Source organism: Sabethes cyaneus, chromosome 3 (assembly GCF_943734655.1).
Source record: "Sabethes cyaneus chromosome 3, idSabCyanKW18_F2, whole genome shotgun sequence".
Classification (NCBI taxonomy): Eukaryota; Metazoa; Arthropoda; class Insecta; order Diptera; family Culicidae; genus Sabethes; species Sabethes cyaneus.
In genome coordinates, this window is record NC_071355.1 from 62,806,243 (window position 1) to 62,819,517 (window position 13,275).

The 13,275-nt window shown below is 38.0% G+C and overlaps 1 protein-coding gene across 1 annotated transcript in view; it reads right to left on the reverse strand.

Moving 5' to 3' along the window:
- The window catches only part of LOC128739646 (uncharacterized), a 106,411-nt gene that overhangs the window by 81,244 nt on the left and 11,892 nt on the right, over positions 1-13,275 (reverse strand). Inside the window, exon 3 of the mRNA XM_053835142.1 lies at positions 7,283-7,382. Within this exon, the coding sequence (XP_053691117.1) occupies positions 7,283-7,382 (100 nt within the window). The remainder of the gene's footprint in view (positions 1-7,282; positions 7,383-13,275) is intronic.

The following is a 13,275-nucleotide window of genomic DNA, read 5'->3' on the forward strand; positions in this document are numbered from 1 at the left end:
TGTTATTCATGCTGTTTTTCAACGACGTCACGCTGTTACTACCATCTGGCTGCAAATTGGTATACGCTGATGATGTAAAATTGTATTTAGAAGTTCGAAACATGGAAGATTGTCGTCGTCTGCAAATTTTGATAAATAATTTCGTTGGCTGGTGTCGGAGGAACTGGCTCGTGATCAGCATTGCCAAATGTGAAGTTATAACGTTTCCCCGTATTTTGAACCCAATATTGTTTGACTATCATGTGGACGGACTGAAAATAAAGAGAGTCGACTCTGTAACTGATCACGGTGTTGTTCTTGACTCTAAGCTCACTTTTCACTTACACCACGCCGCTCTGATATCGAAAGCCACACGACAACATGGTTTTATCTCAAAAATTTCCCGTGACTTTAAGGATCCACACAGCCCTTACCAATTTGGTTCACCGTCTCGTAGAACTTGCGTCTGTCATTAGCTCGGAATAGCTGTTCTAAATTCTTCGCGATTTCTGCCGCTATTTACTTGTCAGGATCGTGCTCAACTGCTTCTTTACTTACTTTACTTATGGTCCTACAGTACCGTCGGTCCTGAGCTGCCGTTCTCCAATCCCCACGAACACCAGCTGAACGTGCATCGTCTTCGACAGCACCCACCCACCGGGTGCCGGGTCTGCCTCGGAGTCTACGGCCTCTTCCTGGTTCTCTGCTAACAATAGTTTTGGCTACTCTTTCGTCGGGCATTCTGGCCACGTGTCCAGCCCATCGCAGCCAGCCACATTGCACTACCTTCACTATATCAGCATATTTGTATACTTGGTACAGCTCGTGATTCATGCGTCTGCGCCACACTCCATTTGCCATTTTGCCACCAAGTATAGATCGCAGAATTTTACGCTCAAAAACCTCAAGCACTCGCCGATCAGCTTCCTTTAGCGTCCATGATTCCTGTCCGTAAAGGGCCACCGGGAGGATTAGTGTTCTGTAGAACGCCAGTTTTGTGCGAATTTGCAAACTTCGGGACTTCAGCTGCCTACGTAATCCGTAGAAAGCCCGATTCGAGACTGCAACTCATTGTTTCACTTCGTGGCTTACATCGTTATCACATGTCACGAGTGTATCAAGGTATATAAATTCTTCCACTACTTCATATCGTTTCCCATCTAACTCCCCCTCAGCACCAATACCATTTGAGCTCCCACGTTCCCTAACAGCAACCATGTACTTCGATTTGGCGGTGTCAATGGTAAGTCCCAATCTCGCCGCTTCCCTTTTAAAGGGCCTGAAGGCCTCTTCCACTGCTCTACGGTTGATTCCGATGATATCGACGTCATCCGCAAAACCAAGAAGCATGTGTGATTTCGTGATGATAGTTCCATTCCTTTCCACGTTTGCCCTTCGTAATGCACCTTGCAAGGCAATGTTGAATAGCAGGTTAGATAGTGCTTCCCCTTGCTTCAGTCCACCTAACGTCACGAAAGCAGCTGAGGTCAGAAGCTGAGGCTATTCTAACACATAATTTGGATCCGTCCAGCGTCGCACGAATCAGCGTAACTAGTTTCGTCGGAAAACCATGTTCTAGCATTACCTGCCACAGCTCATTTCGTTTAACTGAATCGTACGCCGCTTTAAAGTCCACAAAGGGATGGTGTGTCTGCAAGTTGTACTCCCGGAACTTGTCTAGCAACTGACGCAGGGTAAACATCTGATCCGTCGTGGAGCGACACTCACGAAAACCAGCTTGGTACTCGTCGACGAAGGACTCCGCTAACGGTCTTAGTCTGCAGAACAGGATACGGGAATCTCCGCATCTCCGCATTTACCTCTCCATTCAACAGTGTCTGAAAGTGTTCCTTCCACCTGGCTGCTTCCGCCGTTTTGTCGGTAAGCAGGTTGCCAGCACTATCATTGCACATCACAGGCATGGTAAAATTCCTGCATCTCACCGTTTTATAGAAACTCCGTGTGTCGTTGCTGGCGTATTGCTCCTCTTCGCCGGCGACACGTGCTCCTCGTACTCGCATTTCTTTAGACGATGGATTCTTTTTTCCGCAGCTTTAGTCACTCTGTACCTCTCTCTGTTTTGACGCGTTGCCGCAGTGAGCATACGTCTCCTGGCCTGGTTCTTTTCGTCTGTCACTCTCTGGCATTCGGCATCAAACCAGCTGTTACGCTGTCTTCCACGCGTCGTGCCTACCACCTCTCTGGCAGCTATTTCGATGGCACCATGGATGTTCCTCCATAGCCCATTTATATCTTCTCATTCTACCTGCTGTTCTGCGATTCGTTGGTCAAGCTTCCTGGCGTATTCCTCTGCTACGCCGTCTGCCGTTAACCGCTGGATGTTGAAACGCAGCGTCCTCTCAGTGCGAGCTTTCGTCGTGTTCGACAACCTTGCGCGAATCTTACTCACTACGAGATAGCGGTCAGAGTCGATATTTGGTCCGCGAAAAGATCTGAGAGCTGGAGTCTCCATTTGCATGCCTCCAGGTGTGTTTCCGAATATTCAAACGTGGAAAGTAGGTTCTTCAGATGGCCATTCCTCTGGCCGCGGCAGAATTTATCAAATCATATTTACCAAGTTTCCAATCGTAATCCCTTAATCGTTTCCTTGTCCCTTGCGGTGTCCTATACCGATTGTTCCCGCCTGAATTTCTTTCTTCGTTATTTTTGGTAATTAAGTTTTCGGTATACTACCTCACCGGCGTCGCGATACCTACATCCCGCTGATGGGTCTGCCATCTTAGGTATAGCTTGTGGGATACAGCATTTCATATTCAGCCGCCCGTTTCGAGACAGACGCTGTGTGAGCCGCTCCTCACCCCTGGAGAACAGGCGCTTTAGTTCGCACCTCCTAGCTTAGCTGCTTCAGTAAGTACATGAAGCATTTCCGGGTAAAGCCATCGACCGTCATCATTTGACTTAGATCTGCGTGGAGGCGCCAGGTGAGAGCTTGAGAGAGCCAGAGCTATGTCTGACGCTCCTTCCAGGTAACTCTCTCCATTTCATACCCCAACTGTTTCTTTACTCGTCGGTATATCACCAAGTTCTCTCTAGTAGCAATGCTCAGATGATTTTTCCAAGCTGTTTCTTTATATTGCTTGTTGGCCTTGGTATTTTCCGTGAAACTAATTATTCCGTATACTCCCGGGGCTTGAAAATTTGAAAAATTGTGAAGAAATTTACTTTAAAGATTTCAAGTAAAATTTTAAAAGATATAAAAACGGGATAACATTGATTATCGGAATAAATTTGATCGAATTTGTTTTTTATCGAGCACACCTCGCACGTTTATCTGCAGTTACACTGACAGTGATAAAGCTGATGTCTGTATTATCGATAAAAATGATAAAAATAAAACATGCTATAAAATTCTGCAATTTTTTTTCAACAACTCGCTGAAAATCAATAGTTTTCTTTATTGAAGTTGACGCGTAAAATATTCTCGAATCAATTAGAGCAAAATACCAAAAAAGCGCTCAAAATCTAACCAATTTTCGTGACACTTACAGTTTTAGACCTTTTGGAATAGCACCGTACATTTCCCTAGTCTTATGTCGAAATATTTTATTCACAAAAATAAACTTTGAATAAAGGATACAATATCTAAACTTTGTAAATTTTATAGATTTCCTTCATTTTCGCTGGACTTTTCATGCGATTGAAATTTTGACAATAAATTAAAATTTCAGTCGCATCCTGTCTTAAACCCTGTCCTGTCTGTCGATGCTAAACAGCCAGCGAATTATGGACCATAGCGTAGTTCTGAATGTTTAATCGTAGTGTTATGTCCTTCTGTCTTCCTGTATATTGTAGGAACAAAAATTCCATTAGCAAATAATGTAAAATACCTTAGGTAGGGTAGTTGATCCAATAGTTGTGGTAGTACCCATAGTTGCGCTACTATTCATTATTAATGCATATTTTCGTCACCGTAGCATTTTAGATAAAACAATTACATTCATTATATAAAACAGGCTTTTAGAAGTATTAGTAGTTAGACTACACCATTTAAAATTATAGCATTATTAGCTAAAATGCCAATTTTCCAAAATCTAACGCGCAGTTGGAGCGCACAACTATAGGCGCTCATCTATAGTTTTGCTACGATGTTTTTTCACTTAGCAACCTAGCAATGTATATGGAATAACACAATTAAAGGAACATCAAACTTAATTAAGGAAACATTAGCGCAACTGTTGGTACAATATAATTGAATCGGAAAATTCATTTTTTCTTTATAAAGCTTCTCGTACAACGAAAGCAATTGTCTTGCCTTATGACAAATACCTTATATTTGATAAATTTATATCCCACAAGCATTAATTGAAGCATATACCTCAATAAACAAGCAAAATGAAGTTATATTGTGCTTAGTGGCGCAACTAATGGATCATCTACCCTACATACGACAGATATAAAAAGTTGTAAAATAACACAAATGCATTTAAATTGGCCTTTCGCACTTATTCAGCACACACTGACGGGAGTATAAATATAAATCTTCCAAAGTTCAAAAAACGGCTTCAAACGGCTATACGGCATTATCTCCCCAAAAGTTAAGCTCTTAAACCTGGCATTTCCATTAGCATCTCGTTCGTACCATATCTCACAGCAAAGAGCACTTCAACAGACTATACCTACAGCCAAAAAAGATGGGGGAACGAAAAACAAAATACACGTGCCACTATGTCTCGCAAAAAGAAAACTCCAGTGAACACTCCAAAACAACTTTTCGTCAATTTTCTTCTCGCGCGATCAGCCCACGCTGATAAACAACATACGTAGGACTTACGGGTCACGGGTCAGGAGCGGAATGCGATTCAGGACGACAGATTAACTTTTTTTTTCAATCCAATCTCACCTGCTCGTAGGTACGTACGTTTAACCCAATCACTTTAGACAATTCGATAATGTGAAAAAATTGCTTCCCAAATGTCTCAGCTTGCGAACTTCTCTTCCGGTGACATCATCCATCGGTGCCATCGGAGGTAAGTACGGCGATGAGAAGCGGGTGGAAGATCATTTATTCTGAATAAGGATGCTGACGTGTTTTTTGAGATTTCCTTTCAGCCGAATCGAGCTAGGATGTAGCAAGAACGATTGGATCGGACGAGGTTGGCTCACAGTTTAGAGAAAACTTTTGGGTTGATGGCATGTTATGTAGTTAGAGTTACCTTTGTATAAATAGAGACTGCTATCAGCAGGCTAGACACGTTCTAATCTACTTTCGGAAAATATATCACAGAGCACACACGCAACAACCTGAAAGAACATTTGATAAAATTAATAATTCATCACTCTGACTGAATGAAGAAAGGTATTGCTTGCGTTCCTTCGGATGGTTCGAGCTTTCGTTCGCATCGCTCTTTTTATAAGGTATCATTAGCCAGTATAGGGAAAACTTCCAGGGATCCTGCAGAGTCTGCCCGTAGGGCACCCAAGTGGCCTGCGTCTGGCCGCTACTCACCCGATATTTCAATAGAAGGCACTCAAAGAATTTGCCAGTTGTATATAGTTGCTTTATATTAGAGTACAATTAACTTAAGTGAACCAACCAACAACGCCGGAGAGGTGAAGCACACCTACGTTTACCTATACTGATTCATTGAGTGGAACTGCTCTGAAAGCTGTCACGGCTGTATACAAGAGGCTATTGAATTAACGAACAAGCTGTAAAGCTTTCGATTTGATCTGGTATAGAATATACTATACAGGGATATTTCAATTCGAAATTTCGATTCGTTTAAATTCAGTTTTGCATACTACCAACAACCTTTAGAAACATTGCTGATGCACGAAGCGACATATTTGATCGCAATGTCGTAAAATTATGAAATTTTCAAACAAATTGGAAAAGGTCGTTCCGAATCGAATCGCGCATTCCGAGTAATGTCTCGGGTGGAATCGAGTGTAACTGAATGAATGACAAATTTCCAACTAAAGAACTTTTCCAATATCGACAGTGATTTACTGTACTGAGCAGTCTTTATTTTATTTCTGATCCATAGCTCGTTAAATCAAAACTTTAGATAAAGCTCGAAAAGTCTTTCGGTTCGTTTCGACATGGTTAGGCATAGAGGTCAAAGTTGAAGAGAAACCAGAATCATTGCGATCCGTTATCTAGCATACTTTCCCAGCGACTAATGAAACTCAGCTGTAATGTCCTTTACGAGATTTTAAATTTTGTTCAAATTTCCGATACTCCGATGCCGATGCCTCCACATCCACGATCCCACATCCCATTTCATTTAATACAAATCTCCGCTCATTGTTTTTGCGCTGTTTAAGCAACCTTGTTAACCTCACCGAAAAGAAATTGCGCCCGGAAATGTGTCACATCAAACGAAAAGGACACATCCCACAATACAGCGACAAAAGCGTAACGATCCGACTCAAAGGATCCATAGCGCGGCGGGTACGACAAACATTATTTTCTTTCCGGTTAGCTGCCCCGCGTCGTCTTCCGTCGATGAAGCGGCAAACTGCTACACCAACACACACCGTGGCTTGGCACCGACTCGTATGAAATGGCGGAATGATTCCTATCCGGTCGGGAGCACTGTGGGTGGCAGACACAGGACATGGCGGGCTGGCCGGTGCGGTGGCGGTACGGCTAGCATCCCAAGATAAAAGCTTCCCGATCTCACTTCATTGAATGTGTCGCTGCTTCCGTTCCGACGTTCAACTGGTAGCGTGGTGTGATTCCCATTATAGAAAAAAAAACACGGACTGATTCCCCTAGTGACGACATAAACCCTTCGAAGCATTCAAATTGCTTAGAATGATACAACTATTGGTGAGCGTTTTGGGATATACAAAATATTTCTTCAGACTTCCATAAGAATATATTTCGTGCCTAGAAAAATTCTGCACGTATTGTAAGAGATTCCAGATATTTTAAATAACTCCTTATCAAATCAAATCAATTCATCAAAATTAAATTAACTTTTGGAATAAGGATTTTTTTTAATTTTACTATTTATATATTATTCTGTTTGTAACTAAAACAAATAATAATAATTAATCCGTTTTTACTATAATCACGTTTCAAAATAAATAGTTTCATGATTCTGAATAGTTGTTTGCGAATGTTTTGTCCAATACTGTACGTTCGGAATACCTTGTAGTCTGGCGCTGTTAGCACTTTAATCGCATTGATTGCCGACGGGGGTGAAATTTAGCCGATACACATTGTGTCCGTTTTTGAGTTTCCTATTCCGGTACCGGATCGGGACTGATAGGACATTCCGCTCCGCCATTCTGCTGCAGGTACTTAGCAGTAGAAGCGGCAACAGCAACTTACCTGTGGTGAACAGCACTGCTTCGGTCCAATTAAATTGTTGCGAGATACTTTTGACGGCGAACGAAACCGTCTCAAAGGACGGAATGAACTTTTCCGTTTGCTGGAATGATACAAACGAAGAATGGGAAGAAAAGCAATATGAGAAAATTGTTCTAAGCAGAGTTTCGGGAAAGTTTCCGCTGATGAATGATGCTTCCGCGGTGGAATGGAAGTACGTATAGTTCCAGCAAATTATGATTTCAGCGAAGGAAAAAAAAAACAGACGTGGGCGAATCAACTTTTCCTGTGTCTATTATGACTTTTCGCGCACTAGTAAGTGTATCATTTCCATCCGAACGAACAGGGTGATTCTGTTTCTGCTTCTGGGAAGGAATCTTTTTCCTGGCGCAATGGGATGCAAAGAAAAACTTTTCCTGATTTTGTTTCACGGGAATGTTACCTGAGCAGACGATGCCTGTTTTGGCAATTAGCGTAATTCTTGGAAGTTTGGACTAAACGAGGATCAGCCGTGTAATATTTCCAAAAACGGAAAAAAATATGTTTAAGTTTTTCGCTTTAAACTCTCCTGGTCAAGTTTATCCTATTTTTCGATCAAGAAAATAGTCAGTTCAGATGATATATTTGTAATAATATATTAATAGTATAATAGTATTCAGTCGAACTTTAAATTGTAATGTTTCATTATAAAATAATAAATCTTCATACACACACACACACATTTGCTTGACTTTTTCGGAGAAAGTTGATGACATTAAGGCTTTTTGTGGCATTTAAAGTGAAATTAGCTGCAAATGTATCCCAAGTAACAACTTTAAGTTGTATTGCGTTCCTCTAGTGGTTTTCTCGACTAATTTCATAAAACCGCTAATAAAACTATGCACTCAATTTGAACTTCCTGATGGCCGTTATAAAATTGCCTTCAATCAAGGGGCCCACTCTTCAGAAGTTTTACAACAACTTTAAAATCCAGGTTATAAGTTTAAGTATTCTTATCACACTCTGCAGAAAGCAGCATTAAAACCTGTTATACTTTCCGTTGCTTGACAGCTACCGCCAATTATGCTTTTCGTTACAAAGTCCGCCAGCTTTGGTAACTTGAAAATACATCCGCGTGCAGAGAAGTTAAAGTTTTACTGTTAGATCATCCTGATCGGTTTGGTTTATAGCGACCATAATAAAATAACCCATTCCCAAAAAATATTTAAAAATTCAGTGGTCTCCGTTGATTAGCAGCATATGCGCATTTTAATTTTATCGTGCATATTGGTATGATAGGTGGATGGAATAAATTCGCCGATTTTTAGATAATAAAAATAAGGCCATAACTCAGAAGGTAGAAGGAAGAAGCAAGAAGCAAGCAGGAAGAAAGAAAAAGCAAGCAGGAAGAAGGAAGAAGCAAGCAGGAAGAAGGAAGAAGCAAGAAGCAAGCAGGAAGAAGGAAGAAGCAAGTATGAAGAATGAAAAAGCAAGCAGGAAGAAGGAAGAAGAAAGATGGAAGACCTAAGAAGAAGGAAGAAGGAAGATCTCTATGAAGAAGGAATAAGGAAGAAGGAAGAAGGAAGAAGGAAGAAGGAAGAAGGAAGAAGGAAGAAGGAAGAAGGAAGAAGGAAGAAGGAAGAAGGAAGAAGGAAGAAGGAAGAAGGAAGAAGGAAGAAGGAAGAAGGAAGAAGGAAGAAGGAAGAAGGAAGAAGGAAGAAGGAAGAAGGAAGAAGGAAGAAGGAAGAAGGAAGAAGGAAGAAGGAAGAAGGAAGAAGGAAGAAGGAAGAAGGAAGAAGGAAGAAGGAAGAAGGAAGAAGGAAGAAGGAAGAAGGAAGAAGGAAGAAGGAAGAAGGAAGAAGGAAGAAGGAAGAAGGAAGAAGGAAGAAGGAAGAAGGAAGAAGGAAGAAGGAAGAAGGAAGAAGGAAGAAGGAAGAAGGAAGAAGGAAGAAGGAAGAAAGAAGAAGGAAGAAGGAAGAAGGAAGAAGGAAGAAGGAAGAAGGAAGAAGGAAGAAGGAAGAAGGAAGAAGGAAGAAGGAAGAAGGAAGAAGCAAGAAGCAAGAAACCAGAAAAGCAAAAAGTTGAAAGCATGAAGCAGAATTAGAAAGACAATATATAAGTAAAAATAAAAAGTGAAAAGTAAAAAGTAAAACGTAAAAAGTAAAAATTAAAAAGTAAAAAGTAAAAAGTAAAAAGTAAAAAGTAAAAAGTAAAAAGTAAAAAGTAAAAAGTAAAAAGTAAAAAGTAAAAAGTAAAAAGTAAAAAGTAAAAAGTAAAAAGTAAAAAGTAAAAAGTAAAAAGTAAAAAGTAAAAAGTAAAAAGTAAAAAGTAAAAAGTAAAAAGTAAAAAGTAAAAAGTAAAAAGTAAAAAGTAAAAAGTAAAAAGTAAAAAGTAAAAAGTAAAAAGTAAAACGAAAAAAGTAAAAAGTAAAAATAAAAAGTAAAAAGTAAAAAGTAAAAAGTAAAAAGTAAAAAGTAAAAAGTAAAGCATAAGCATAAGCAGCATAAGCATAGGATACCGCCCGTGTGCTGCTACTCCGTTATTGACCAGGACCGATGAAAATTGCAAAATGATGGCTGGAAAGAGCTTAGTTGGGACAGCACGCTATTCCTCATTGTGCAACCTTATCAGGTCCCTGCATGCTGATCAATACCGACACCGGCCACGTCCGAATGCGGGTCCTGGTGGGATGGGAAGGAATGTTAGTCCAATACTTGTTGCTACTAAAGACCAGGGAATCCTCTGCATCTTCACAAGTATTTCGGGAAAGGAATTGTTGTTAGTAGATGGGGGGAGTTATATAAGACTAACCTGACTATTCAAACATTTTCTGGTAAAGCCAGTAATTACGAAAATTAAGATACCTTTAAAAAATACCTTTTAATAAATTTAATATAATGCCATTGGTGCTCATATACAACCGTAATTTGATAATTTATATCTAAAAATATTATGCACATGCGAGATTTAAAATGACTCGAAAACCTCGTGACAAATTTGAATTTATTATACCTGAAAACAAAAATCAGGCATAATGAAACAAGCCAATATAGTTCCTAAGTTGATAAGCATTTCCTCCTATCAACGCTAATATGCAGAGATATAGCGCCCTACACGCTTAGCCACAGATGTGCTGCATAAACTGAGCATAAATTCAGTGGCGTATTTGACATGTTTGGACACGTAATTGTAACGATAAAGACATCAAATATTTAAACGAGCTCGAAATTTCTTAGAAAAACTCGAATAACTCAGCTCTGGCACGGATTTTGAAGCGAAATTTTCGTAGGATGATAGCCACAGATGTGCTGCACAAACTGAGCATAAATTCAGTGACGTATTTGACATATTTGGACACGTAATTGTAAAGATAAAAAGTAAAAAGTAAAAAGTAAAAAGTAAAAAGTAAAAAGTAAAAAGTAAAAAGTAAAAAGTAAAAAGTAAAAAGTAAAAAGTAAAAAGTAAAAAGTAAAAAGTAAAAAGTAAAAAGTAAAAAGTAAAAAGTAAAAAGTAAAAAGTAAAAAGTAAAAAGTAAAAAGTAAAAAGTAAAAAGTAAAAAGTAAAAAGTAAAAAGTAAAAAGTAAAAAGTAAAAAGTAAAAAGTAAAAAGTAAAAAGTAAAAAGTAAAAAGTAAAAAGTAAAAAGTAAAAAGTAAAAAGTAAAAAGTAAAAAGTAAAAAGTAAAAAGTAAAAAGTAAAAAGTAAAAGGTAAAAAGTAAAAAGTGAAAAGTAAAAAGTAAAAGGAACGAGGCAGTGAGAATAGATGTTCAACGCGTAGTAAATGACTGAAGCATAGTAAGTCGAAACGTCCGCTGAAAACATTTTAGTTCTTATTTCTCACCGAAAAAGTCAACAAGAGTAATATATATAAAAAGTAAAAAGTAAAAAGTAAAAAGTAAAAAGTAAAAAGTAAAAAGTAAAAAGTAAAAAGTAAAAAGTAAAAAGTAAAAAGTAAAAAGTAAAAAGTAAAAAGTAAAAAGTAAAAAGTAAAAAGTAAAAAGTAAAAAGTAAAAAGTAAAAAGTAAAAAGTAAAACGAAAAAAGAAAAAAGTCAAAGGTCAAAATATAAAAGTCAAAAGTCAAAACTTAGATATTAAAAGTTAAATGTCAAAAGTTAGATGTCAAAAGTCAGATGTCAGAAGCAGGGACCGAAACGGTTACATTTTTTCTGTACATTTGCCAGTATGCAGTGCCATGTCATAATCTCAGCCAATACCGTCGCTTCGTATTGTTTCTGTATCGAGAGAGCCTATCTCTTGATGTGTTGAAATTAGCTGGAATACGTACATGATAATAAGCAAACATTCTTATTTCACTGTGACCAGTCGAAAAAAATGTCACAGTATAGAAGTGACAGGCATTCGCAGCTTTTTGCTTACAGTTCTAGCTGGAATAGTATGGACAAGCGATAGAGAATAAGGTGTAATTATTGATGCGTTTTTCACCTGAAATTTATGTAATGAAAATTGTTGAATTTTTGCACGGTTTTGAGGTTGATCACTGCTATGAAGGTCTTGTAAGAATAGATGCAATAGAGTTCGTTTTCAATTTTGGGAACGTTCTTCTTTGAATCCGCCTTATTTGGGGAAAAGCTGTAGGCCTACGAATGAAGCAGCAAACAAGAATACCAAAAACCACTACACCTTTTGTCATGCATGGTGCTAGAATGTTGAAGCGTGTCTCTGCCGCTCCGAAGTGTGTGCGACACGACGAGTAAGCGATGCTATCGTTATTATGGTATTTCTTCTCGGTGCGTGTGCACTAGAAATCTGCCACATGACTGGTCGCCAGAAATATTGTCAAATGTCTTCAGATTTTGGTCATCAACCAGTACATTTTACGTCCCTGGTCAGAAGTCAAAAGTTAAAAGTCAAAAGTCCTACGTCAAAAGTCTTAAGTCTAATGTTAAAGTCACAAGACTAAAGTCTTAAGTCGAGTCGAGAGCCGAAAACCAAAGTTGAAAGTTAAAAGTTAAAGTCACAAGAATTAAATTCTTAAGACGAGTCGAGAGTCGAAAAGCAAAGTTGAAAGTTAAAAGTTAATAGTTAAAAGTTAAAAGTTAAAGGTTAAAAGTTAAAAGTTAAAAGTTAAAAGTTAAAAGTTAAAAGTTAAAAGTTAAAAGTTAAAAGTTAAAAGTTAAAAGGCTAAAGTCTAAAGTCTAGTCTAAAGTCTAAAGTCTAAAGTCTAAAGTCTAAAGTCTAAAGTCTAAAGTCTAAAGTCTAAAGTCTAAAGTCTAAAGTCTAAAGTCTAAAGTCTAAAGACTAAAGTCTAAAGTCTAAAGTCTAAAGTCTAAAGTCTAAAGTCTAAAGTCTAAAGTCTAAAGTCTAAAGTCTAAAGTCTAAAGTCTAAAGTCTAAAGTCTAAAGTCTAAAGTCTAAAGTCTAAAGTCTAAAGTCTAAAGTCTAAAGTCTAAATAAAGTCTAAAGTCCAAAGTCTAAAGTCTAAATCAAAAGTCAGAAGTTAAATGTAAAGTAGAAAAGATAGGAAAAATGAACAAAAAAATGCAAAAGAGCAGCAATGGAAAAAGAAAAGGAAAACGAGCAGAACGCAATGAAAGAAATAAGAAAAAGGCATCAATCTGAAAGAAACAGAAAAATTGAAAAAGGAAGCCAGAGAATGGAAAACGGGAAACGAAAAAGGAAATGAAGAAAGAAAACATGAAGTAGGAAGGAAAATAAGAAAGATAAGAGATAACAAAAAGAATTTTGAAATTATAAACTGGAAATAAGAAATAAAAAAAGAGGAAACATGAAATAGGAAATAGAAAATAGGAAATAGGGGAAATAGGAAATAGGAAATAGGAAATAGGAAATAGGAAATAGGAAATAGGAAATAGGAAATAGGAAATAGGAAATAGGAAATAGGAAATAGGAAATAGGAAATAGGAAATAGGAAATAGGAAATAGGAAATAGGAAATAGGAAATAGGAAATAGGAAATAGGAAATAGGAAATAGGAAATAGGAAATAGGAAATAGGAAATAGGAAATAGGAAATAGGAAATAGGAAATAGGAAATAGGAA